This window comes from Thrips palmi, unplaced genomic scaffold (assembly GCF_012932325.1).
Source record: "Thrips palmi isolate BJ-2018 unplaced genomic scaffold, TpBJ-2018v1 HiC_scaffold_10, whole genome shotgun sequence".
Classification (NCBI taxonomy): Eukaryota; Metazoa; Arthropoda; class Insecta; order Thysanoptera; family Thripidae; genus Thrips; species Thrips palmi.
The window spans coordinates 4,510,767-4,536,477 of record NW_023144621.1 but is presented as its reverse complement, the minus strand read 5'-3'; the positions used below and the strand labels follow the sequence as shown (position 1 = coordinate 4,536,477).

General features: G+C 50.8%; 5 protein-coding genes across 8 annotated transcripts; 2 read left to right on the top strand and 3 right to left on the bottom strand.

The window, feature by feature from the left end:
- Positions 1–312: 312 nt before the first annotated feature.
- Positions 313–3,097, bottom strand: LOC117647863 (zinc finger protein sens-like). Its single transcript, XM_034389836.1, has 3 exons — positions 2,750–3,097; positions 2,413–2,556; positions 313–2,316 (listed from the first exon to the last, which is right to left on the bottom strand). Exons 1-3 carry the CDS (start codon positions 2,882–2,884, stop codon positions 490–492), a joined length of 2,106 nt encoding a protein of 701 aa, XP_034245727.1. The 5' UTR covers positions 2,885–3,097; the 3' UTR covers positions 313–489.
- On the top strand, positions 2,824–10,681 carry LOC117647873 (endoplasmic reticulum lectin 1). Of its 3 annotated transcripts, none has more exons than XM_034389858.1 (11): positions 2,824–2,961; positions 6,781–6,870; positions 6,940–7,020; positions 7,122–7,257; positions 7,332–7,445; positions 7,531–7,693; positions 7,770–7,890; positions 8,274–8,321; positions 9,357–9,506; positions 9,598–9,843; positions 9,917–10,681. In XM_034389858.1, the coding sequence occupies exons 2-11, from the start codon at positions 6,802–6,804 to the stop codon at positions 10,223–10,225; spliced, it is 1,437 nt and encodes a 478-aa protein (XP_034245749.1). In that variant the 5' UTR covers positions 2,824–2,961; positions 6,781–6,801; the 3' UTR covers positions 10,226–10,681. The 3 variants fall into 3 exon arrangements, with proteins under 3 accessions (XP_034245749.1, XP_034245737.1, XP_034245741.1); XM_034389846.1 differs by lacking the exon at positions 2,824–2,961 and adding an exon at positions 6,320–6,540; XM_034389850.1 differs by lacking the exons at positions 2,824–2,961; positions 8,274–8,321 and adding an exon at positions 6,320–6,540.
- On the bottom strand, positions 3,225–6,192 carry LOC117647904. Its single transcript, XM_034389882.1, has 7 exons — positions 5,805–6,192; positions 5,455–5,724; positions 5,171–5,365; positions 4,951–5,091; positions 4,660–4,862; positions 4,195–4,576; positions 3,225–4,110 (listed from the first exon to the last, which is right to left on the bottom strand). Exons 2-7 carry the CDS (start codon positions 5,704–5,706, stop codon positions 4,015–4,017), a joined length of 1,269 nt encoding a protein of 422 aa, XP_034245773.1. The 5' UTR covers positions 5,707–5,724; positions 5,805–6,192; the 3' UTR covers positions 3,225–4,014.
- Positions 10,682–10,759: 78 nt separating the features above from the next.
- On the bottom strand, positions 10,760–13,304 carry LOC117647891 (acetylcholine receptor subunit gamma-like). 2 transcript variants are annotated; one of them, XM_034389873.1, is made up of 9 exons: positions 12,920–13,304; positions 12,769–12,813; positions 12,544–12,656; positions 12,448–12,475; positions 12,256–12,318; positions 11,970–12,141; positions 11,741–11,893; positions 11,269–11,438; positions 10,760–11,147 (listed from the first exon to the last, which is right to left on the bottom strand). In XM_034389873.1, the coding sequence occupies exons 1-9, from the start codon at positions 13,124–13,126 to the stop codon at positions 10,845–10,847; spliced, it is 1,254 nt and encodes a 417-aa protein (XP_034245764.1). In that variant the 5' UTR covers positions 13,127–13,304; the 3' UTR covers positions 10,760–10,844. The 2 variants fall into 2 exon arrangements, with proteins under 2 accessions (XP_034245764.1, XP_034245758.1); XM_034389867.1 differs by having other exon boundaries at positions 12,256–12,475.
- A 2,775-nt stretch (positions 13,305–16,079) lies between these two features.
- On the top strand, positions 16,080–19,816 carry LOC117654450 (acetylcholine receptor subunit alpha-type acr-16-like). The gene is made up of 9 exons (XM_034401087.1): positions 16,080–16,221; positions 16,530–16,681; positions 16,768–16,812; positions 17,025–17,134; positions 17,219–17,447; positions 17,740–17,902; positions 18,071–18,223; positions 18,296–18,466; positions 19,080–19,816. Exons 1-9 carry the CDS (start codon positions 16,080–16,082, stop codon positions 19,382–19,384), a joined length of 1,470 nt encoding a protein of 489 aa, XP_034256978.1. The 3' UTR covers positions 19,385–19,816.
- The last annotated feature ends 5,895 nt before the right edge of the window (positions 19,817–25,711 follow it).

Genomic DNA, 25,711 nt, shown 5'->3' with positions numbered 1-25,711 from the left:
CGGTCTTCTGGCCCACTGTGCTGCCGGAGCCCCTCGCTGGGTAGGCAACACGCGCACACGCGTGCGTGCTGGAGGGAGGTTTGCGTACCTGCAGGCGCTCGAGCGCGTCTCTAGTTCTAGACGTCCACTTTGATAAGGACTTGTATGTGTGAGAGCTTTAGTGGGTGCGTTAGTGAGACATTTGTGGATACTGTAGGGGCTCTCGTGATTCCTCATCACCCTTCACTACTTTTTTCAATTTCAATTATTTATTGTCATGCTTGCTCTATGTAATGGATTGGGGGTACGACCATTGATAACTACACAAAGAAATTACTGCATAACTTAACTATATTCTTGGCTCAAATACATGCAAATTATACTCATAATTGGCTTTTTAAACAAAGGAAATAATAAATAAAACAGAAGGTCACCAAGTTCTCAATTTTGAAAAATGATTTTACTGAAATATGCATAGGATGCATATGTACATAATGACAGATTAGAATTTCACATACCATCATGTGCTTTCAATTTGTGATGACGGAGTGATACATTGTACCTGAAAGACTCTTTACATAAATCACACTTGTAAGGTGTTATACCTGTGTGCACACGTTCATGTTGAATACGATTCCAACTAGAAGTGAACAGTTTAGGGCAAAAACTACACTGATAAGGAGATGAGCCAGTGTGCATATTCATATGTGCTCGTAAATTTCTAGTGCATTTTAAAGTTTTTCCACATATATTGCAAGTCCTAGTCCTTGGTGAGAAAAGTTTTACTTTGAGACTTGAATTAGTTTCTGCTTTTCCATTAGACTCAACAAAATTTTTATCAAGTCCTTGTTGGTCTACATCACCAGAAATATTTTGATTGTCACTACTTACAGCTTCAGTCTTTACATTTGAACTTCTTGGAATGGTTTTCAACTTGTCAATGTGTTGAATTTTTCCTCTCCTTATCCTATTTTTTTCTGTTCCCTCTTGGGTGGATTCACACTGATTCTCAACTGAAGCGCAGTCTGTAGCAGGTAAAGAGACATCAGATCCAATTTGATCCCCTGATCTCCTTTTCCGAGACTCAAGTTGAAGTGAAGACTTTCTTTTGTGTACAATGGCCCACTTTTCATTGCTTCCAGTATCAGATTCAGAATCTACGTCTCTCCTTAGAAGTAGGCGATCTAAAGCCTGAGTGGATGTCAGGGTTGGTGAACTGCAAGGTTTAGAACTTGGAGTGGGCAGTTTATCACATGCAACTTGCTTCTTAAAATTGGGCCAATAGACTAGCGTGTCTACCATTGACCTATTTCGTAAGCTTCGTCGGAGAGATTGTTCTTCAAGAGTTGCCAACTCAGTAATGTCTTCTGATTCACTTACACCTGGTTCATGAGGTCTAGCTAGGGACAGATCAGTTGCAATCTCAAAATTATCAGGAATTGAGACTTGGGTACTAGTCCCTTGGTCACAGGGCACAGTTGTGATATCTTCATGAAGTACCTCTTCACCACGCTGGAGATCATTCGTCTTTTTGCACAGATCCTGTGAATTTTCATGACTTTGCTGCACGTCCTCTGCTTCTGAATCTTGCCGGAGACCCTCTGCATTCTGCTGGAGACCCTTTGTACTTTGTTGGAGATTCTCTCTACATTTCTGTAGATCCTCTGGATTTTGTTGGAGATTCTCTCTACATTTCTGTAGATCCTCTGGATTTTGTTGGAGATTCTCTGGACTTTGTAAGAGATTCTCTGGATTTGGTTGGGGATTTTGAATGTCTTCTGAATCTGGTGGGAGATCCTCAGCAGCTTGATTTCTATCCTCTGTGTCTGGTTCAAGATTCTCTTCAACCTCCTGCAGATCCTTTGACCTCTGCTGGAGATCCTCACCAATTTGCGCAAGTTTTTCAACAATTTTCTGCATGTTTTTGGGTGGAGGACGTTCTCTAGGTGACTTTACCTTCATCGGGGACACACACTCAACAAAACTTGCAGCGTCACTAAGCATAGCAGATTTTGTTTTCCACATTTTAGCTTCTTCCATTATTGCTTCAGCACTTTTTTCCATGGTAGATGAAACTTTATTCATTGACAGAAACACTATGATGAATGAGAGAGTAGTTTCTGTGAACTGAACAGCACTAGCCAAAAGCGTTGCATTCTGCTTCAGGGAGGACGAAAGGTTTCGAACACTGACAAACATGTCATGCGCTCCTGCCATAATGTGAGACACTGTTTTAGCATTGTAGGAACCCACTTTGGATATTCTAATGAGCCCTGGTAGAATGTTCGTTGTCAGGCTTGTCACCTCCTCGGGCAACGTTTCCACAGTATTTGAATCCTGAAAATGCAGGAAACAAGGATAAATATCAAAAATCTGCAAATTACAGAAAAATATCATGAAAGCAAAAACAACAACCAAAACATGTTAGTTTACCTTAACTGGTCCAACAGTCCTTTTCTTCTTCTGTTTATAGACCTTGCTGGCTTCTATGCACCGCTGTTGCAAATCATAGGCATCTTCAACTCGAGCAGCACACCAAGGGCAGAGATGGCAAGGCACCTCACTGTCGACCCCGCCCTTCAAAACATTAAGACTGATAAGCGACTGTGCTGACACTGGACATTCCTTAAGAGGCGCGGAGGTGCCCCATTCCACACTGCCCCCGCCGTGTGTTTACATTCACAGACAACTCAAGCTCGAAGCTGTTCCCACGACGGGGGCGTTAAGACACAAAGGCAGGCCGAGCCGGCACGCAGTGAGCACTACACACCTGGAAAAAGCCGATCGACAGCAGCTTAAACGACAGCGTCTTGAAGGTCTCGTCGACATCGTCTCCCATCTGCACCTGTCTTTCGCTATCCTCGAAAGACAAAAGGCAGATTTTGCACTTCGACAGCAGGGCCATGGTCAGTCAACGGCCATAGAGAACAAGTCGAGATTCAGCACGAACGAGATTAAAGCACACTTCGCCTCGCTCAACAGGTTTGTGTGACGATGACCGGCGTGTGCTGAGCTAGCCGAGACGTCTAACCCCACCCATCCCCTCGCCCTGCCGGCCTGTCGTACGCCCCCCTGCCTGAGGCTGCGTGCGAATACTGGGGGGCGGGGGCAGGGGTACCGGCAAGTACCCTCGGACGTGTCCAGACGTGACGTGTCTGCTCGAAGACGCGCCCTGCGCAGGTTCACTCGCTAGTTGCATCGACTTCCGAGTCTCAAATGGTGTTAGCAGAGTTAAAGACCCGAACTTGGCGGTAAAAACAATAAATTTATTAACAAACTATGTCAGCATAAACGAGGGAAGACCAAGGTCTATTTTTACACCTAATTGCATCCACAATACAAGCAATGATTAATGATTGAAACAATAGAAAATGAACAGTGGTAAATCTATACTGAAGCAGTTGAGGTGATTGCTACTTAAGTTTACATCAATGCTCCGGAGATACAGGGGATGAACCATTTTGATGAACCAGTGGTCATCGAAACATTCACAATATTATAAGTACGCTACATGGAACCAACAATACATTTCAATAACTACTGTCAATACTGGCATGAAGAAATATCATAGTTCAATTAGATTCATCATTGTCAGGAAAATAGGGAAAACTTCTTTTTCCTCTACAGTCTTACAAATTTGCGTTAGTGGTACCAAGAAGAACATAATCATCACAAAAATATTAGTGAGTTGCATTTATCACATGACATCAATAAAAGTGCATAAACTATGCATGACTAAAAACTAAAAAGATCACAATTACATATCTGAGACATTGGGGTTCCTTGGGAATGGGCAGTGCTGGGGCAGATACCACAACATATGAATGAGGAAGATGTCTATAAAGAGCAATACAAATAATTTCACTAGTTTACTGACCCACATAGAATTCAAGCCAACTTATGCAAAATTCAATATGGGCCAGATGGATACAAAGGTAATCTTTGCTACATTAAATTCATAATTTTGTCTCTAGTTAATTCAAAAGTGCCTTTCATCAAAACAGTCTCTTGATTTTGAGGTGAATTATTCACCTTTCAGATTGCTGTGGCAGGATGCTGCTCCTCCTCTTCACTTATAGTTTCCTCTGTCAGCTGCTGGCCTGTGAGACGGTAATGGAAAAAGCCAAGGACCTGAAATAAATTATCTTATTAGTTCTACTGACACCACATTTCTTAATAGACTTCATGATGAACTTTTTCAAATTTGGAATTGACCTGGAATATATTTTCAAGTCTGCTTGTTATTGCAAGCATTTGTGAAGTCACACTTATGAACATCTTGACAATTTCTGGTTTGGGATGATGCCTTAGCTGCATACGCCTTAAATCAATCCACTCCCACTCTGTTCTTTGGCATAGAGGTAGGAGTTCGGGAATGTCATATGCTAGGTCACCTTTCACCCGCAAGCTTTCAGACTGCGGATCACCTGCTAGTAGACATAGCTGTTCCCAATGATATTTTTGGAGTGAATTTCGATGGTCAGTTGGCATAAAGCGACGCCTTCTTTCCACCAATCTTTGAAGAAAATAATAGTAGTATGATCGATCTTGGTCCAATTCTTCAAGAGGACAACACGCTTGCAAATTATCCAAATGCCTAAAAACAATTTAAAAATAAAAAACTTGAGGCATACTTAGGCAACTTAATCAATAAAAATCAAATCAGGCAACCAGACTTACACTCTAAGGAAAATTATTTGCTTCCAGATGACAGGTGCTAACTTCCTTGAATACATCTCTGGGGCATTATGCTGCTCCTCATAGCCCAGAGCACAGATCATTGTTTCCAAAAGGCCGATAATGGTGGCACGAACATTACCATTACCTTTCATTTCTCTTGCTAATGATAAAAGTTTCCGGGCATGCAGGGAAAGTCTGTAACTCTGCAAGAGGTAATTCAATTAAAAATTTGGAATCAGTGTTAACAAGGCTTCATGTTTTCCTTGCGGTTGCCACACCACATACACTTACAATGAAAAGAATATTCAACTGAAAGTCATCCAAATCACTCTTCAAAATAATATTTTCTGGATCTTCAGGTACATTTAGTTGAGTATTTAGGCGTTTTGGAGAGACTTCCCAACTCTTCAACATGAGCCTAACAAGCATTGTCTGAAAAGATTTATCATTTTGAGCATGAAATAAACAATAAAAATTTGTGACAATCTCATCATAAATACCATTTTTGTACCTGCAAAAGGAAAGGTATTTCCAAGCAGAAGGGCTCCATTATATATCTTAATCTGTTACGAACAGCTCGTGCAGCAAGAGTAAGAAGAGATACTAGCGGCCTGTGAATTTTCACTGAAGACCGCTTTTGAATATAATTTCCTTCTAACATGACAAAGGCTGATTTGGGCCAGAACACCTCTTTATTGGCAACATGCTGTAACAGAGTCAGTAGCATTAAATTTCATAATGTAAAGCTTTAACTATTACTTTTATATGCATGCACAAGCAAACCACTTTGCTTACCATAGGATCGTGCCATGGGTACTCTCTGAAAACCCAGGCATGATCTTGGAATGTATCACAGTCAAAATATTCATTTTCCTTGAGTGTTCGATAAGTTTTGAGATTCCCATCAAAATCCACCCATTTTACAGTAACAGGAGTGTTGCTGGTGTTTATAAATCTTACATATGCTTTCCTCGGTGGGTGCGGTCTTGATCTCAAGAGATTCGACGGGCCTTCGTGACCATTTGGCACATGCTCATAAATAGGCATTGTGATTCACAGATAGAGCTGCAACAAGTAAACAATAACCTTAATTGTTAAGGCCATAATGCAGCAGAAAACCACAACAAAATTGTTGTTTCCTTTACCTTGGTCAGCACTGTGTGGACGGGACAATACCGCGCAGAGAGAACATTTCGGCTGGACTTTGTTTAGATAGTTAGGAAAATGTCAGACTGCAACTGTCCCAAATGGTATGAAATGACAATTATTCATCGATTATGTTTTCCTGTCACGACAGGGAGTCTGCACAGTGTATTTGTTTTCCAGCAGAAGGAGCTGAGCAGAAGGTTTTGCTCTTGGTGGGGGTAAAACGTGTCAGAAACCTAGCGCGAGGCTAGTTTGATATTTCACTCTTTTCTCTCTTAAAAAAGATTTCAGTCGAAACAAAGTGTTTTTGTTTGGAAGAAAAACGTGTCTTGGTTTCGTAAATGGCTTTGATTCGTTTTTACGACTTCCAACTACCGAAATTTGATCGATTTCGTAGTGTCGGCTGCTGTGAGATGTAGTTCGGGCTGATAGGTTAGAGCGCGCCACCGTCGCCTCCCCGAGTCCCGACAGCGAACGGGAAGAGCACACGAAGCACGAAACGAAACCCGAACCCGAACCCGAACCGAAAACGAAATGTGACGACGACGAGGACGAGACGGACGACGTTGGACGAATTCATTAAGATCTGTCAGGAAAATGGGTTCTCGAACCATTTCAATTCCAATTTTCGCGTTTTTCATTCTTTTGGGCGGTTTTGCTTGGTGTTTCGATACTAGACCGTTCGATGACACAATCCTTTTTAAAATCAATTGGCCAGGAGCGGGTGACATACCGGTATGTTGACAATGGTGTCGTCTGTTGTCATATCTTTGTCGTGTGCTGTGCTTTGTTTGCCTAGAGCTATGCTTCATAGTTTGAAAGTATTTTTTTCTAATTATGTTCAGAGGTTGATAGACCTTTGAAAATTGCTGATCTAATCTTCACGTCTTGAAACATATATTTTAAGTTCCTGCAGGTCTTGAAGGTTATGCTGAATGATTTAATTTCTTCAGCCGTATTCTCTGCTTGTTTTAGGAGCTCCCTGGTACGGAGTCTATGCTTGTAACTACTGAAAATCTCGAAAAGTATCAATGTCTCCTGCCAGAAATTCACGACAAACCAAAGGTACAGTTTTGGATGATGTCAGTGTAACGAAATCTACAATTCATAATTCTATCCACTTTCGGTTTTCAGAGTGAAGCGGAGCTTTACACCGGTCCCAATCCTTTACACCTATTACTGCCTTTGTTTTTACAAACAGCGTGTTCTTACAAGGTAAATGGGACTAGTATTGCTGTCTCAAATTGTGTGAGGGCGTAGAGTGTTAATTATTTCAAAGAAGTGATGCTTACCAAATTTTATTGTTTCATTTCTAGCCGGAATCATATTGGACCTATGAGATTTGTCATGGTCTTCACGTTCGTCAATACCATGAAGAAAGAGAAGGGAAGAAAGTGAAGTTACAGGAATACATCCTAGGGCGCTGGGACTCTTCAATGACGAGACTTCTTCGTATGTATTACTTTGTTCAACATTTTAACTTTTGTGCACTTCTATTTTTCATCTTTCAATTTTATTTCTCACAGATGAAGAGCTTCAAAAGACTGATGAGAATGGAGAGAAAGTATTTTTCTCGAAAGATTTACCCACTAAGAAAATTGATGGTCTCAATTTGCCCTATTTCCAAATCAACATGACTGGTAAAAATGACCTCTTACTGTCATTTATTGGGTTCAATTAATATTTGTTGTTGTTTCATTGGTGACTATTTTTTCCTGGTCGTAGATGGTACATTGTGTGACCTTAATGACAAGCCTCGCATCACTCGGGTTCTTTATGTTTGTTATCACTCTGGGAAACATGAAGTTTACTCATTTAAAGAAACTTCAATTTGTGAATATGAGGCAATTGTCTTGTCTCAGCTGCTTTGTGAGCATCCCAAGTACAAGTAAGCAAGAAGATTTTATTGGTGATGTATGATCGTTGTTATGTCTGTAACTAAAAATGCTTTTTTTCTTTGATAGGCCTCAAACAACAAGTGAAAACATCATAAACTGTCATGCTCTAGATTCTTCTCCCAAAAAGCCCAGGAATCTGTTACAACTGGAGGCCGAGAGCTTAAAATTGCGACATACCAAAGCACCAGTGAGTTTTGTATTATTAATACTTTTTGGTGATGAATGAGGGGCAATGGAAGGATCATTATTGGCCTCATTTTGTTTTAAAAACTTTTGCCTGCATGCATGGAACTTGCTTTTATCATGAGAAAGGGCGTACTTTCTCATGCTTTTATTTACTTAATTTGAATCTTGAAAGATGCATGTGGTTAGCTACATCTTCAATTGTCTTTTTCCACCTATTTCTTACCACTCTGTATTATGACTACAGTTGTGTTATTGAGATTTTAGTTCGTTTAAAAACGATTTTTATTTAGTTTATCAAGAGGCTGTTTGTGTTTGTTTTTATGCACAAGTTTTAGCTAAAGCACAGTGTTTCATATTGAAACTAATCATTAACTTTTTCAACAGGATGATGGTCAGAAGAAAATTTATGCAGTTTCGGTTGATGTTGGACAGGTTGGTGTTGAACAATCAGGCCTGTTTATTTGCACTACTTGTCCCACTTGTTATTCATTCTTAAAGTGTGGGGATGATGTATCCTTCACTAAGGAAATTCATGACCACAACCTTTGCGAGACCTTATTCAGTAATTCTTCATCTCCTCATTGATGTTAAATTTTCTTTAAATTCCTTTTAATTTCTAACTCTCTGATGTCCTCCTGTTCTCATTGTACAGAATTTAGTGCTTTGCTTGGTAATGGCTTTTCCTGGGATTAAATATCTGTCCTTATCTGTTTTGGTTGATGATGTGTTTCCTTTATTTTTGAGTGATTGTACATCCCTAGTGGCTTTTGTAGCAACCTCTTAATTTGATTAACCGTTGGCAGAAATTTGGTTTCACCATGTGTAAGTCCTGAAAATCCATTACTGTTTTACAGATTCAAGTTTCTGTGGTGGAGAATTTTTGACTGCGGCATGCTTTCATTTATAAGAAATTTTGCTGTCAAGATTCTGGAGCAAGGCACTTTGCTTTTTGTTCTTACAATTTTTTTACCCTTCACCTTTTAGTAATAAATGGATCATTTTAAAATTTTGCCCCTAGATAACTTGTTATGAAAATAAATTTCTTTATACTTTCACATAAATAATATATGTACCCTGGGATGTCCATCCATATCTAATTTGCTTGTGAATTGTGGTGATGGCTCTTTGATGTACGTAATAGTTGCTAGTAAATCCGCTCACAAAGCGATGGAGGGTTTTTAACAAAGTGATTTATCTATGGTTTCTGCCACATATGCATGATATTGTCTTTTCCTGTGCATGTAAATAAATATGTGTCCTTCTGCATGGTAATATTAACTTTGATTGTTTTCCTGAATGTGTTTGGTCTTTCATGTGTTTTGCTTTGTTTCGTGAACAAATGGTAAGGTATAGGATTGCAGACATCAAAAATTAAATTATTACCAGGAGCTCAGCAAAAATGTGACTAATGTTAAATTCATTTATATTCATGTCTCTACATAAAATCCTATTTCTTTATTTAAACAGGATGGCGAGCAACATGTCCATGTCGAAATCCTTCCTGTTGAGATGTTAGACACTGAGGACACAGTATCTCCTCCTCTCCTGAATACACGAACTCCAGCTGATACTACACCTGCTCAAGACTTTCTGTCTGGAAAAAGGTGTCTCACAGGTGTAAGTACCTCCTCAAAAAAAAAAAAAAAAGTATTTTATGAGGTAACAATTTGGTTTTAGCTTTTATTAAAATCATACCATTCTTTTACAGGGTTCATCATCTTGGTGGAAATATGAATTCTGTTATGGTAGGCATGTAGAACAGTATCATATTGACGCTGGTTCTAGCAGTAAGACGACTGTACAGTTAGGCTTCTTCAATGCCGAGCGTCATATAGAATGGCTCAAACAAAACCCCCACAAACAACCAAAGCCTGTTGCTATTCGCAAACAGATATCCCACTTTTACTCTGGAGGCACCCCTTGTGACAAGACAGGGCGTCCAAGGCACACTGAGGTATGCTGAATCTAATTGCAGTGTTTTATGTCTCATTTTTGGCAAATTCTCCTAATTATTTTCTCTTATGTAGGTTAAGTTGAAGTGTCCAGATCAGAGTCCAAGTCCAGGGTCAGTTTCTCTCTACCTAATGGAGCCAAGAACATGTGAATACATCCTTACTGTAGAGTCTCAACTCATTTGTGATCTACTTCCGCTTGCGGATGAACATGGGCTCATCAAAGTTCTCAAAACAGAGGATGATGAAGTGACTGTTGATGATGAGGACGATGTTACACCTGTTGAAGGTGAAAGCGCTGTTGGGCCTGATGATCGCACTGCTGCTGAGCAAAGAAGAACAATGAGCAATGCAGACCCATATCCCATTGGAGGGAGGCAGTAGAAAATTGCACAAATAGCTTTATGGGTTTCTAGATAGTTGTTGTATGGTGCTTATACTTTTCTGTGAAATTTCATTTGTGTTTGTATCATAGTTTTGATTCTTTTAATGTGTGTTCTGTCAAGCCAGGTAGCTGTATTACTGTATTATCATGTCCACTAGCCTTTCTATGTTCATTATTAAATTGTTACTTGAGTCATGGGATAGAATATGTATTAAATGTACATACTTTTTTGTGCTTACTATAGTTTATTTCTACACGCAAGTGATTGTACATGTCTTAGTAGTGTAAGATTACTGACTGATTGTGATATACAATGATATGCAAATTTGTGATGTCTGTAAATTTTGATCATCATGTTACCGTTGCTTTATCGGTAGAACTTTTCTACTTTTCTAAAGCACTTTTCAATGAGAAGGGTTCACTGTAAATAAATTGTGGCATTTGTGTTGAAGGCACTTTTGGCTGTATTGTTCATACCCCGTTTACCAATCACAGTGTGTCGTCTGGCATGCGTGAAAATAATTTTCACTAAATTAAAAAATGAGACAACTGGCGTTTTTTTTTTATTATTGGTTCGCTCACTGTTACAAACGCCGTGGCAGTGAGGCGGCGTGGCTCCTAGAGGTGGAAGGCGATGGCGAGGCAGACGAACAGCAGCGAGTACACGACGAACAGCACGCGGTCGATGGCGGCGCCCAGGAGCAGCCAGTCCATGTTGGGGTTGACGCTGCGGCAGGCGATCTCCCCCGTGGCCCTGCTGGCCCTGCCGGACTCTCCTTGCTCCTGGGGCCCCGCCGCGTCGCCCTGCCGCTGCCCGAACGTGAGCGTCTCCGTCAGCTCCTCGTGCATCACCACGGGCACCTCCTCCTGCCGCCGGCTGCCCGCGCGGCCGCGGCACGGCCCTACGTCCATGCCCATGATCTGCGAGCAGGCAGGCAAGGCATATTCAAGCTTCCCGCCCACACGAACGTCATCGCTACCCCGCGCGCTGGAGTCTCTGGGAGAGTCCGCGCGTGGGGTAGTGACGGTCACTGTACAGTACCTGCTCGATGTAGCCCGTGAGGAGCAGGGCTCGGCCGCACGGCCCCGTCAGGACGCTCATGAGGGCCCACGGCAGCTTGGCGGCGTGCGGCTGCCGCGATATGTTGAGCACCAGGACGGACGCCACCAGCGACACGCTCACCAGGTACAAGCTGGCCGAGTAGAACATCACTGCGGGCACCACAGATCTGTGTTTGTTGGGTTTGGCGGGCGCGGTTGCGAGGACACCCACCCACAGTGGGCCCGCGAAGACCGGTGGTAGAGGCGGCCAAAACTCTAGACGCGTTTTGAGCTCTAGAGTCGCTAAATGGAACTCGAACCGAGCGTGTGACCCCACCAATGGATTCCTCGTTCGGAGAGCAATCCATTGGTGGGGTCACACGTGCGGTCCGAGTCCCATTTAGAGACGCTGGAGCTCAAAGCGTGACCAGAATTCTAGCCGCCTCCACCGGTCTTCTGGCCCACTGGGCTACCTATGAACGGCGTCTGGTCCGTGAGTATCGGCAGGCTGTGGGCGAAGTAGATGAGGAAGAAGCAGATGAGCATGGCGTTGACGCCCCCCAGGACTACCTTCTCGCCCGCGCGTGGCGGCAGCCAGAACGTAGACAGGCAGAGGATAATGACCACTGCAACATGAGGACACCAGCGCGTCACTTCGCCGCACGTTTCTTAATTAATGTTTTCCCTCGGAGTGTACCTGACCTGCGGCTGGCGTGAAGATGATGGCTCGGTAAGTGCCCGGCTCCCGATGAACCAGGAATATGAAGTCGACCTGGTCGTACTCTTGGCTCCCGCTGTCAATGGACTGCTCCACCATCAAGTCCTGGTCAATTATCACACGGTCCACGACATACTCGCCCGTCTGCCCAGGAAACTGTAGAAATAAAAATAATTAAATGAGCAGTTTGGGTTTGCTAAACATCCTTTCGCTACCGAGGAGGCCTAACCTAGCCTCTGTTCCACGACTCTAGCAGGCCCGGCCGCTTACCTCCAGGTGCACTTTGACTTTGTCGTAGGTCAGCTCGTCGCGGTCCAGGGTCCAGGAGCCGAACTGCAGCGTGCAGGCGTGCTGCTCGAAGGGCCAGCGCCGCAAGTCCAGGTCGCAGAACGACTCCAGCATGGCGGACGGCGTCCAGGTCACGCGCCCGTCCGGGTACACCAGCAGCTGCGCGCTGCTGTCCTGCAGTGTCGCGGCCTTGCCTGCCAGGCTCGAGAAGCAACGGCCGGGTTAGGTTGGGTTAGGTTAGGTTAGGTCAGGTTAGGTTAGGGGGCTTACCTATTCTTGAGCGTAAAGTCCGGCTTCCAGTACCAGCCGCTTTCCAAGTGCATCATCATGATGGGCTTGAACTCCTCCGTGTCTGCCCAGGCGAGCCGCGTGTCCCGCCACTCCTGCCAACAGCACACACCGGACCCGGTTTCAACGCCAACCTCGCCGTTTCGCTGGAAAGAAGTTTGGACACAGCACGTGCCTACACTGGCCCCAGCACAATACCGTACTCACCATCTTGATCCAGGCGTTGACGCTGATGGTGGAGTACCTCTCGTCCTGAAACATGAACCGTCGTCACTCCACCGTCAGCAGCCCAGCCATGATGTCTCTCTCACACTCATGTGGCGTGTGGGTGCGAGACGGACACAGTGCAAGTACAGACCAGCGTGAGGTGCTTGACGCCCAGCGTGACGTCCAGGTTGGTGGCGTTGAGGTCGGGCCGCACCAGGGGGTCGCGCTTCTCCGCCAGGTGGTTCAGCAGCTTCATCACGAGGTCGTGGCTGACCTGGCTGGCGGCGCTCCCCTCTTCGCCGCGCACCAGGACGGCCAGGGCGGCCAGGAAGGCGCAGTACGTCCACAGGCTGTCCATGGCGCTGGCGGTGCAGGTCCTCGTCCTGGAGGACGCGGTCAAGGGCGGCGCGCTGGTCAGGGCTCACGGTGCACAACGGCACGCATTTCAAGCAGGCGGCCTGTCGAACGCGAGTCCTTGCCTGGCTGCGCCTGGCTGGCTGGCTGTGGCCGGGGCCAAGACTGGCGACTGGTACTGATAGCCACCGTCTGGCTCGGCTGCTCTGCATCGGCGATCCCGGAAGGCGGGAAGGGGGCAGGGAACCGTTCTGAGGAAAAGATTAGAGAGGGGTTCGCTCGCGTCACGCTCGCATGCCGCGTGTGTGGCGGTGGTCGTCTGTCGCTCTGTCTCTCTCGCACCCTCACGGGACGCCTCAGGACTAGACGGCCGTGCGGAATCAGTCTGATGGATCCAAGGTGTAAAGTCGCAGCCACATAATCCCCATCTCGCCGTGAAGCATATCGACTCTGTCTTTGACTTGTAGAGTCGTGGAGGGAGAGGCGACAGGAGCAGGGAGGCAGGGCACAGTGGGCCAGGAGACCGGTGGGGGACGGTCAAAACTAGACGCGTTTTGAGCTCCAGAGTCGCTAAATGGGACACGAATCGAACGTGTAACTCCACCAAAGAATTCCGGAGAGCAATCCATTAGTGGGGTCACACGTTCGGTTCGAGCCCAATTTAGAGACTCGGGAGCTCAAAACGCGTCTAGAGTTTTGGCCGCCTCCATCGGTCTTCTAGCCCACTGTGCAGGGGCATGAGGGACAGGGGCTGGCCTCGGCGGCTGTTGTGCCTGGGCCCCGGGCATGGAGGTCCTGGGGGTGGTGTGCACGTGGTGGCCGGGCCGCGCCTGCGCAGGTCGCCGCCAGCCCGCCTCCCCGCCAAGCTGTGCCCGGTCCAGGACTCGTCCGGGACTCGTCCGGGACTCGTCCAGGAGGGCTGCCTGCTGCTTCGCGCGACGCCGGACCGTCTGCCGATCCTGCTCAGTATAACGATCCCTGCCACAGCCGATCGGCCGTCCAGGCATCATCGCACCTCCCAGCGGCTGTGCCTCGTCTGCTCGCTGCGACTCGGTGAGTGTTGGCTTGTCGGCGAGATCCTTGCAGTGGGCCGACGCCGTGCTTGCGCTCTTCCACGACGACCCGCCGTGCGTTTGGCGCCAGAGTCGCGAAGGACGCCCGTCCTCGGACTGCCTTCTGTCTTTCCCCGGCCGATGAGAGTGACCAGGGTGTGGGCCTCGCCTCAGACCGAACCTCAGACGCGTCCTCGGCGCGCTGTCATCGCCTTCCGGGAGCGCGCTGGAAGGCTGACGGCGCTGGAGAGGTTAGGGCAGCCGGCCACCAAAGCCCGCCAGGCCCAGGGCGCGGGGCGGCGCGGGGCGGCGCGCGGCTGTAACGCCCTGACCAGCCCCACTGTAACCGAACCCCCTCCCCTCCGCGTGCAACACCCCGCCGCCAGCGCGCCAGCCGCCACCAAGCGCGCTTCCCACGAGGCTCAACGCCTCAACTGCAACTGTGCAGTCGCACAGTGGGCCAGAAGACCGGTGGGGGCGGACAAAACTCTACACGCGTTTTGAGCTCCAGAGTCGCTAAACAGGACTCGAACCGAACGTGTGACCCCACCAATGGATGCGTCGTTCGGAGGAGCAATCCATTGGTGGGGTCACACTTTCGGTTCGAGTCCCATTTAGCGACTCTGGAGCTCAAAACGCGTCTAGAGTTTCGGCCGCCTCCACCGGTCTTCTCGCCCACTGTGAGTCGGACTTCGGAGTCACGAAATCCACCTTTTCGATTTCGCTTCTTCTTTTACTCGGCCAGTGTTTCCAGGTGACGTGGATACTCTTTCAAATCTTTCCGTCGCTCTGACGACATGCTCTGACCCTCCCCTCCCGCTCCCCTGTACGCAACAACCCATGAGTGCGAGAGAGACAGAAGCTTTGCCCCAGCGCCACACTCTCTCAAGACTGAGCGAGAGAGACGAGGAATGAGAAGTGTCTGCCCCACCCCACGGCCCCTCGCAGTGCTCGGGCCGATTCGCAGCTGTGCGAGAGAGACAGAGCGGCAGAGACGAGGGGGCCGCGGCACCATGGCGGCACCATGGCGGCACCATGGCGGCACCGCAGCGCGTGCGCACAGACGGGCGCGCTGCCTGTCTCTGTCGCACGCACCGACCTCTCCGCGACAGCGTGACAGCGGCACGCAAAAAAACTCCGGTCAATCATTTTCCGTGATTTTCACAAAAAAAAAGAAACGAGACGGCGCTGCCGGCGCTGCCGGTGCGCTGCCGCCAGTCGCCGCGGAAACAGACAAAAAAAAAAGAACGAAAACAGCACCGAGACGAAAATGGCGTTTTATTGATCCCGAGTCGACAGCCGGACGACCAATCGGCGCGCGATGCGATTTCTGAAGCGCTGCCGCCGGTTGCATCTGGTGGACTGGCTGCCCCCTCCAGGGCAGACGGCCGGGGGAAAGCCCCCCCCCCCCCCCCCGGGCGTCGCATGTTTCCAGGCCACCGGTCCAGAGAAGTGGAATAACAGAGATCGGTGATCCGGCGCGTCGGCGCGCGCTCGAGGGGAGGCTTCCCGGAATCCCGGAAAGCAATATACAGTGCCGATACATTGTTTCGGCATCGCAGGCATCCTGCAGGCATCCTGCGAGCGTTGCCGCTTTTTCATTAGAGTGGCGTGGACGGGGCGGTCCAGACGGGCGGGCACACAGGCTGCAGCGCGGCACCACGCAGGTCCGGATAGGTCGAGGGGGGGGGGGGAGTAATTGGCGATGATGGAGTCCGAAGCCGTGTCCGCTGGGCTGGGCTGGCCGGCTGGGCCCTGGCTTTGGCCGAGGCTTTAGCCCGGTGACCCAGACCCTTCGCAGTGTCCTAACAGAGCCCCAGGCCGACGCAGCCGTCTGCCCTTCCAGTGTCGTGGGTCGAGCGCCCCCAGGCCTCCAGGACGACGCCGACGACGCGACGCGTCGCCATGGCGAACCAGGCAGTGCTGCTGGTGCTGCTGGCGGCGGTCCTCCTCGACGGCGTCCTCGCGGCCGCCACCCCGGCCAGCACCACCACCAGGACGACCACCACCTCCACGCCGACCGCCACCTCGGAGCTGCCGCTCACCTGTGAGTAGTGCTCTTGTCCGCGGCCACGACGCCGTCCCCACGGAACTCCCGGTACGATCAGTTGTGGTCTAGCCCTTAATGGTAATGGCCAGGTAGGCCGCACGGCTACAGGTGTGCGCAGCGTGTTGCCTACCCTGCCGACGACAGGCGCTCCCGCGGTACCGGCGAGCACCGCTACTCCATCCTCCAACTGTTCCCCGCGTCCAACGCACAGTGGGCCAGAAGACCGCTGGAGGCGGCCAAAGCTCCAGACGCGTTTTGAGCTCTAGAGTGGCCGAACAGGAACGCTAACTGGCCGCCTGTTGCAGCCACGCGCCGCACCAAGCCGCTGTGGAACCAGACGCAGACGGACCGGCTGAAGCACGACCTGCTGCTGGGCTACGACAAGTTCGCCCGGCCGCACCCGCACGACGCCCACACCGAGGTGGACCTGCTGGTGGTGGTCAAGCACGTCAGCGTGGTGAGTCCGACGGGCCGGCCGGGCCGGGCCGGGCGCCCTGCTGCAGCGGAAGCAGACTTCACATTGCTGTTGTTCTTGTCTATCAGGATGAGTTTGCGGGCACCATGTCGCTGGACGTGTGGATCAAAATGGTGAGTACCGTGGCCAGAGGTCCTTCACGAGTGCTTCACGAGTGAGTGAACCAGTAGGGTAGCTTACACTGCAGCACCGTAGATGAGGGAAAATCAGTCGCCGAAGCAATCCGCTGCTCTTGAGAGTACAGTCGTCCGCCCCCTTTGCGTTTTCCCTCGGGGTTGCGACGAGCATCTCTGAGCAGTAGGGCGGTAGCGTGGCGCTGTTGCAGTTCTGGACCGACCCCAAGCTGGCGTGGACTCCCAGTCAGTACGGCAACCTGAGCACGCTGCACGTCGCGGACCACGAGGTGTGGCAGCCGGACATCATGCTGTACAATAGGTGGGTCGCCAGGGCTGCCAACGGAAAAATATATTTAAAAAAAATAGAAATTTAAAAAAATATAAATAATTTTCTTTTTTTTAGTGCGACGAGCCCGGGCATGTCGGCCAGCCACTACGAGACGTCCCAGATGGTGGTGACCAACGACGGGAGCGTCATCTGGGTGCCCATGACGCGCCTCGAGGTGTACTGCGACATGGACCTGACGCACTGGCCCTACGACGAACACACCTGCGAATTCCGCATGGGCTCCTGGGTGTACGACAAGAACCACGTGGACATCGTGGTGCACAACGAGACCTTCACTCTGGACGTGAGTATCAAGAGTATCGAGGGTGTCGAGGGCATCGAGAGTATCGGAAGAATCAAAATAATCGAGAGTATTGAGAGTATCGAGATAGTATCGAAAGAATCGAGAGTATTGAAAGTATCGCGAGTATTGATATTGTCGAGATTGAATAGAGTATTGATTGTCGAGATTATCAAAAGTATCGAGGGTATCGAGAGGGTATTGAGAGTATCGAACAGCGGGGCAAAGACAAAAGGGAAGGAGGGCTATCCATCACTGTCGTCTCTCTCTCCATTCGGCTTGGCCCGCTCCGCAGCCCCACGTGCAAGGCTCCACGTGGGGCGTGGTCAAGACGGCCTTCGAGAGGAAGGAGACGCTGTACGCCTGCTGCCCCGAGTGGTACGTCGACGTGAGCTTCACCGTCACGGCAACGCGGATGGGCGCGGCTTACCACCAAGTCATCGCCGCGCCTGTCACAAGTGGGTGGATCTAATGTTTTCCGACTTAAAAAAGCTATTTAAATTTTGGAAAATCTTAAAATGTACAATTTTTGGCAAATTTCAAAAAATTTAAATTTTTTTTTAATTTTAAAATTTAAAAAAAAATGGTTTTCTCTTTAATATTCTAATCTTTTTCAATTTTTTTAGCTAGCGTCATGATTCTAATGGCCAACTTCTGGATCCCCTACGAACGCACGGAGAAGGTCCTGCTGCAGGGCATCAACATCATCGTCCTGTCCTTCTCCCTGCTGTTCATGTCGCACCTCGTGCCCATCTTCACCAACCACACGCCCAACATCGGTTAGTTGTCTGTCTCTCTCGCGAGTGCGTGTGAGAGAGACAGAGAGAGACGGAGTGACGCTCGTGTTGCAGTCAAGTTCTACACGTGCGTGCTCTCGCTGGCGACGGTCACCCTGTTCATGACCGTGTCGCTGCTGAACGTGGTGCGCACGCCCCGCATCTCCGCGGTGTGCTGGCCTGTCTCGCTGCTCCTCACGCACCCCCTGCTCAGCTGGATCTCGGCGGGCGTCATCGATAACGTAAGTCTGTCTCCCTCGCACGCACGGGGCGCCCCGGGAGAGAGAGAGAGAGGGAGGGAGAGAGAGAGAGAGAGAGAGAGAGAGAGAGAGAGAGAGAGAGAGAGAGAGAGAGAGAGAGAGAGTGCCCCGGCGGGGCACTTGGCCGTATTTGCGCGGGCATAACCCGAGTTTGCGCAGCAGGCCTCTCGAGGACTCCCCCCCCCTCTCTCTCCCTCTCCGCCGAGGCCCAGCCGGACGTGGCTCGGGTCGTACGGGAAGTATCTTTATCTCGAGACCCGTTCACATTCCCGGGCGAAACATGCCTGCACTGCAAAACACCGAAAATGCGCCCTCTTGGGGCCTCGATATCAACGTTAATTACCTTACCGAGTGTATTACCCGCACGCAGCGCCAAGCAGGGCCAAATTAAGGAGTTGGATGGTGCTCCACAATGGGCCACAAGACCGGTGGAGACGGCCAAAACTCTAGACGCGTTTTGAGCTCCAGAGTCGCAGCCCGCCATACTTGAACCAAACGTGTGACCCCACCAATGGATTGCTCTTCGAGGAATCCATTGGTGGGGTCACACGTTCGGTTCGAGTATCATTTAGCGACTCTAGATCTCAAAACGCGTCTAGGGCTTCGGCCGCCCACTGTGACTGGCTCGGTGTCTTTCAGGTGGCTGCACCTCAGGCCCCCGACGACCCCGACGGCCCCGACGGTCCCCGACGGCCCCGACGGCCCGCACTCGGACTCGGTGGCCATCCTGCCGCTGCCTCGTGAGGCCGGCGTCGAGGCCATGCACATGGAGAACTCGCTGGAGCTGAGCTACGCGCGCAACCGCAAGGAGTGGCGGATCCTGGCCGGGACGCTGGAGCGCATCTGGTGCTTTTGCATCATCATCACCATCCTCTACTGGTCCTTCATCTTCCTCAACCCCTAGACTCTCCCGCGGAAGTCCGAGTCCAAAACCATCGCGCCGCTCCGCGTTCATTTTCATTCGTTTTGTTGTGACTTCACGATTCGTACTTATCGCTGGGAGGCATACGCCGAGGCGTACGCACAGCCTGGAACTGCCTTGGACGACATCGCTACCCCGGACCGCGGGGCGCGCGGGGTATCGCCGACTCCGGGCAAGGAGTGTGGCCCCAGCAAGGAGTATACGCAGCGCGGCCGGACTGAAAGACGCCACGTCCCGCATCCAAAACCAGGGGCCACTCCTGTATTTTGTCGTCTTTTTCTGTAAATAATGCGAGCCGGCTTTCGCGACGCTGGACTGCGCAGTGGACCGCACGGCTGCCGCCGTCTCGTTTCGGGGAATAGTGTCGTTTTCCAGTGAACGCGTCCCGTCCGCCTTTTCCAAACTCGTCCGTGACTTGGCGGGGCGGGGCGGGGCGGGGCGGGGCGGGGCGTGCATATGAACCAGTCGGCCGGGCCGGCCGGGCTGACGCCCCCGCGAGACGCGTGTTCGCCTGACAGGCGAACGCCCCGCGACTTTATGTCGGTTGTTACAAACTTTTCGGGAAGACCTTTTCGGATTATTCGCAGTCATAAGGAGAAGATTGGCTTCGGGCTTCGGCCCGGTTCGGGTGTCTTTCTGTCGTCCGTGAGAGAGAGAGAGAGAGAGAGAGAGAGAGAGAGAGAGAGAGAGAGAGAGAGAGAGAGAGAGAGAGAGAGAGAGAGAGAGAGAGAGAGAGAGAAGGAGGATTGTGTAGTGTGCGTAGAGCGTAGTCGCAACTTGACTTTCGTAGTTACCAGCTGGCTGTGTACCAATGCAGGTGTGTGTGAGAGAGAAAGAATACATGCCTCTTTGAACTAAACAAACATACTTTATTGGTGAACCTTTCGTCCCTACATTTTATAGTATAGCCCGGACATTTAACTTCGTTCCGGTAATGCCCAAATCTTAATAGTCAATTTGAAACAATAAGACATTAAAACAATGTTCCCTGGAGGAAATGCCTGTTATATTCACAATGCAGAGAAACAAATAGAAACTTTCATCAGAAACATTCACGCCTGCTAAATAAATTCAGCCAATCAGGTTCATAAATATAAAATCTTCCACTCAGAACTAGTTTACCGGCAAATCTCGCAGTGTCGTGGGAGCGTCAGCAATCGACTCGAACGGCGTTCGATCGGTCGAAAGCCTCCTCGGAGTCTCGGAGCGCGTGGAGGGACTCGGAGGGACTAGGCTCGCAGCGTCCCGACGGGCCTCCTGAACCTCATCATATTGACCTTGCCCCCACAACAACTGGGTCAGGTTCTCATCAGAACGACTGCCACTTCTCCATCGCATCCACGCGTTCCGGCGCACCTGCTACACACTCCCAAGGAGAGGAACCGACTCTGCCTTTTTCTCGGCACCCCAACACCTCGCGACCTCGCGGTCGCCGGGCCTCTGACGGCCTCTAATTTTCTTCACGCGGAACAGACACTTTCACTCATATCATTTCATACGCAATATACAATATACACTTATACATTATATGTACAACGTACACTTTTACATAAAAATCACAAATGGTTGGTTAGATTATATATTTACATCAAGTATGCGTAATGGCAAACAGTTCCAGTCCACAAAATATAGCAGCTATTGTTAATCGAGCACTATAGTGATTATTTTAAGAAGATAGCACCGCAATCCTCTACAACCAAGCTAAAGACATGCGTAAAAAAAAGGAAAACGGGATTTTTTTTTTGGTTTGAAGGTAAAGTCTTGCTTGTGTCAGTTGAATGGGTTTACTTAACGCCTTTCTTTGCACACATAACCAGTAGCTAAGAACGTAAAAAGATTATTTTAGCTGCCGACTCTTGACACTGTAGGTCCTCAGTGAAACACTACACCGCAAACCATGGTTTGGAAGTACCTTAAAACGACGAAGTATATACAGGCAATCAGTTTCCTTTGACTTTTCTTTTTTAGATATTGCCACATCCTCCTAAATACAGCGCTGGTCACAGTTCGCCAACATAACATTGTAACATTTTTATACATCAATAATAAAATAAGGCGTAATTTGTTTGTACCTTAGACTAGCGATTGCTCCCCTTTCGTAGCGCTTTTCTTCGATTTACCTTGCCGGGCTGCGCGGCACAGCCGTCCACAAATTACGTCATCTTGAGACAGGGGGGGGGGAGGTTGGGAGAGCGTTCCTAGCCTAGCACTTGAATTGGTGGGGGAGAGGGGGGATTGTGATGACGTAATTTGTGGATAGGTTGGGTCAGGGCAGGGGGCCGGCCGACAGCTCTCTGACTGCCTGGCCTGGCTGGCCACGCCGTAGAAGCTCGGGGGAAAGAGGCAGCCGTCCCCCTGGCGAGGTGACGCTGCCGCATCAAATACCATTTAAAATTCACGGCCATTGCACAGAAACAAAACGAAAAAAGTGAACAACATGACGCGCCTATTTACAAAATCATGTGTGCACGCCGCGCTACCGCCACCCGATGGTAGATTCGCTGCCTTGCCAGCGCGCGCGCATTGTTGGCGAACTGCACTCTATTTACAACCGCAGCAGCAGCAGCACAACAACAACTGTGTTTATTGGCGAAGAAAGGCTATTAGAATAATTTACAGGGTGCGCACCAGCCCGCTAGTTATTCAGGTTCAGATTCACGTTCGCGGCCCGACCGGGGCGGGGCTTGGGCGGGGCTTGGGCGGGGCCGACGGCGTTGCTCAGGGCGGGAAGACGTCAGGAAGAGGCCGCGGCAGTGCCGCGCCAGGCCGCGCACGGTGCCGAGCAGGGCGAGGAGTACGAGACGCAGCCAGCACGCCGGGCCAGCAAGCCGCCAGTGGAGGGGGCGGGGCAGTCAGGCCGCGGCAGTCAGGCCGGGGCACTAGAAGCACGCCGGAGTCGCGCGGTGAGGCGCCGTTCCAGGACAGAGAGAGACGGCCAGCTCTCTCTCTCCCTCAGCGCCGTCTGGAGGCGCGCTGCGGTCCAGCCAGCCCCCGGCTGCGTGCGGTCGGGCTGGTCGGGCTGGTCGGGCAGCTTCACCGACAGGATGGCCTCGACGACGGGGGGCAGCGGCCCGCTCACCGCCACACCGCCTGCAGCACCAGGGACGCGCCCAGCGCCGCGACAAGCACCGCGGCCTCCACGCAGGCGCGCGCCGCGGCCGACGGATCTGGAACAAGAAGAAGACGGGCGTCTGAGAGACACGGCGGAACCGTGGCACAGTGGGGCAGAAGGCCGGTGGGGACGGTCAAAATCTGGGGGGCTCCCAGAGTCGCTAAGTAGGACTCGAATCGAAACGTGTAACCCCACCAATGCATTCCTCGTTCGGAGAGGTTCGAGTCCCATTTAGCGACTCTGGAGCTCAAAACCCGTCTAGAGGTTTGGCCGTCTCCGCCGGTCTTCTGGCCCACTGTGCATGCAGGTAGGTAAGGCAGCCGGCAGCCGGCCCGACGGCTGGCCGGGTAGATGAGGGAGATGAGCTAGACAGACGCGCGTTGACACATGCGGCGTGCGTGTTTGCACTACGTCCGAAGGTGAGCGACTTCCCTCTCTCTCGCACCGCCTCGCCCCGCCTCACCCCGTCTCTCTCCCCCGCACGCGGTGCACGTGTAGCGCCCATTAGCAAAGCAAAGCACGTCAGATGATTGACACGTCCCCCCCCCCCCCACACACACACACGCAAGGGTGCAGGGTGTGGCGCATGTTTCTTTCGTCTGCTGTGCCTTGGGATGCGTTCTCTCTCTTGCTGTGCACCTATCCGCAGTGCCTTCCACCCTTCGTGTCTCGCTCTACACGCCTTCAAATCTTACTGAATACTGCTTTCGAATCTTACTACACTGCCTTTGCTCCTGCTTTTGAATATCTCCCCACCCCCCTCGTCTTGCCAGCCAACCACCGCCCTCTCGCGGCGGACCTTGATTTGAACCCTTTTCCGACTTCCCCGCCACACCTGTCGCGTCCTGGAGTCCCACCGCGGCCTCGTTTTGCCCCGCCCCGCCCCGCCCCGCCCCGCCCCGCCCCGCCCCGCCGGCACGTCGAGCCGCACGTCCCCGGGGGCGTGACCAGAAACCAATGATGTACCTCAGCCCCGTCCCTACACGTCGAACTGTATCACTCAGAGTACAGTGTCTGGATTTCTGCGCGTCGCGCTCCCACTCGCGGAGCCAGCACTAGACCGAAACCAGAAAACCTCGCGTCGAAACCCCGAGATAAGCGTGCCACAGTGGGCCAGAAGACCGGTGGAGGCGGCCAAACCTCTAGACGCGTTTCGAGCTCCAGAGTCGCTAAACGGGACTCGAACCTAACGTGTGACCCCTCCGATGGATTCCTCGCCGGAGAGCAATCCATTGGTACACGTCCGGTTCGAGTCCCATTTAGCCACTCTGGAGCACAAAACGCGTCTAGAGGTTTGGCCGCCTCCACCGGTCTTGGCCCACTGGGCGTGCCTTTCTTCGCGCTCTTCGCTCGAAAGGTGTAAATATAAATTGACCCTTTTTTTCTAAACAGTGCGGTGGCTGATGACGTCACCCCACCAGGAGGTCTCACTACACAGGCGCAGCCCCGCGCAGCCCTTTGGAGGTCTATTAGGCCGACTGGCCGGCCGCGACCGGAAAGGGGGAAGGGGGGGGGGGAGGGGAGAGGCTGCGGAGGCCACGGCTGCATGATCGCGGTCAGCGCGGAATTTCATTACACGGACCGGAGAGCGAGAGAGAGCGCTGCGTGCGAGGGGTGGGCGCGCCGCGGCAGAGCGAGAGAGACAGCGAACCGCTTCGGACGCCCCCCTCTGCGGCGCACTGATGGACAGCAGCGCAGCATCGACCCCCTCGAACGCATCCGCCGACTCATTTTTGTTATTTTTACAACAAAATCCCTTTCTCCCTTTTTCGCACCCCAATTCGTCACTGTGGCCGCGCGCGGCCACTACAATGTGGCCGGAATGACTTGAAGATTAATAAAATGCTCGCGCTGGAGTAGCCGCGGGATAAACGCAGGGGTAGTTATGACTTTGGCGTAAGATTTTAACGGCGCTCGCACTAAAAGGAGAGGCGAGGGACAAAGAGAGCGAGCGAGAGAGAGAGAGAGAGAGAGAGAGAGAGAGAGAGAGAGAGAGGAGAGAGGAGGAGAGAGGGAGAGAGGGGGAGAGAGAGAGAGAGAGAGAGAGAGAGAGAGAGAGAGAGAGAGAGAGGGAGAGAGGGAGAGAGGAAAAAATAACGGCGTCATTAGGTTGGGATTAGTTGGGGAGTTATGGCAGATTTGGCTGCCATTACACTGTGGGAACTAATCTAGCGAGGAAGTGTGGCGGGGCGCAGTGTTGCACAGACTGATGGCATCCGGCAGGATAAGCAAGCCCCAAGGAAGCGGCTTGTCTCTCTCGCACCCTGCGGCCCGGCTGGCGAGTGCGAGAGAGACAGAGCGACGGACAGGTCGGGGCGCTCATAAGGCTGACCTCCAGCAGCCTAGCCGGGGCCGCTGGCCCAGCCCGGCCCAGCCCGTATCGGCAGGGGGCTGATAATGTTTCCGAAGGGCTTACGCGCCTTTCTCCGTCTTTCTCCTTGCTGCTATCTCGCCCTCTCACTCACTCTCCCTCGGCCGGCCGAGGCCCCCCAGTGTCTATCCACCCTCAGTGCAAATCCGGACCCTCTTTAACGTAAAGAGAAGGGGATGGATAAAAACTAAAAAAAAAGAAATAAAGGTCGTTGGCTCATCCTGCTCGTCCTCACCCTCTTTGCAGCCTAAAGGTAAAAGGCCCGCGTCCCCCCGGTGCTTCGAGCAGAGTAGCGCACGAATAAGGAAAATAAAAAAACAACATAAATTTGGAACGAAATAAAATTCCAGCGCCTTCTGCATCGCAAAAAGCGAAAAAAATCAAGAAAAAACGCAAGACGGTGTTTGAATTTAAGTTTAAATCGTCTGATTACTGTGATTCTACGGTGATGAGCGCAAATGCATTCAGCTTTACTATACTGCTTTTTTTGCTGGACCATTGAGGAATGCGGTCAAAGAATGTCCGACCGGAAAGCAGTGTCCCAACAAAGGCATCTCCACCGTGTCTCCCTCCCTCCAAAATGAAAAAATAAATAAAAAAAAGAAAAACCCGCCGGTATTTGAACCCGTGACCTAGGTGACCTCACCTCCGGGGTAGCGGCCGCGCTTGCCGTCGTCGTACATGTCCTGGTCGTAGGGCTCGTTGGGGGGCTGGTTGGTCTCCAGGACGTTGGGCGGCACCAGGTAGGAGCTGCGGAGCTCCACGGACCGCTCGTCCACCTTGTTGTACACGTCGTAGATGGTGGCCAGGCACCGAATCTAAAAAG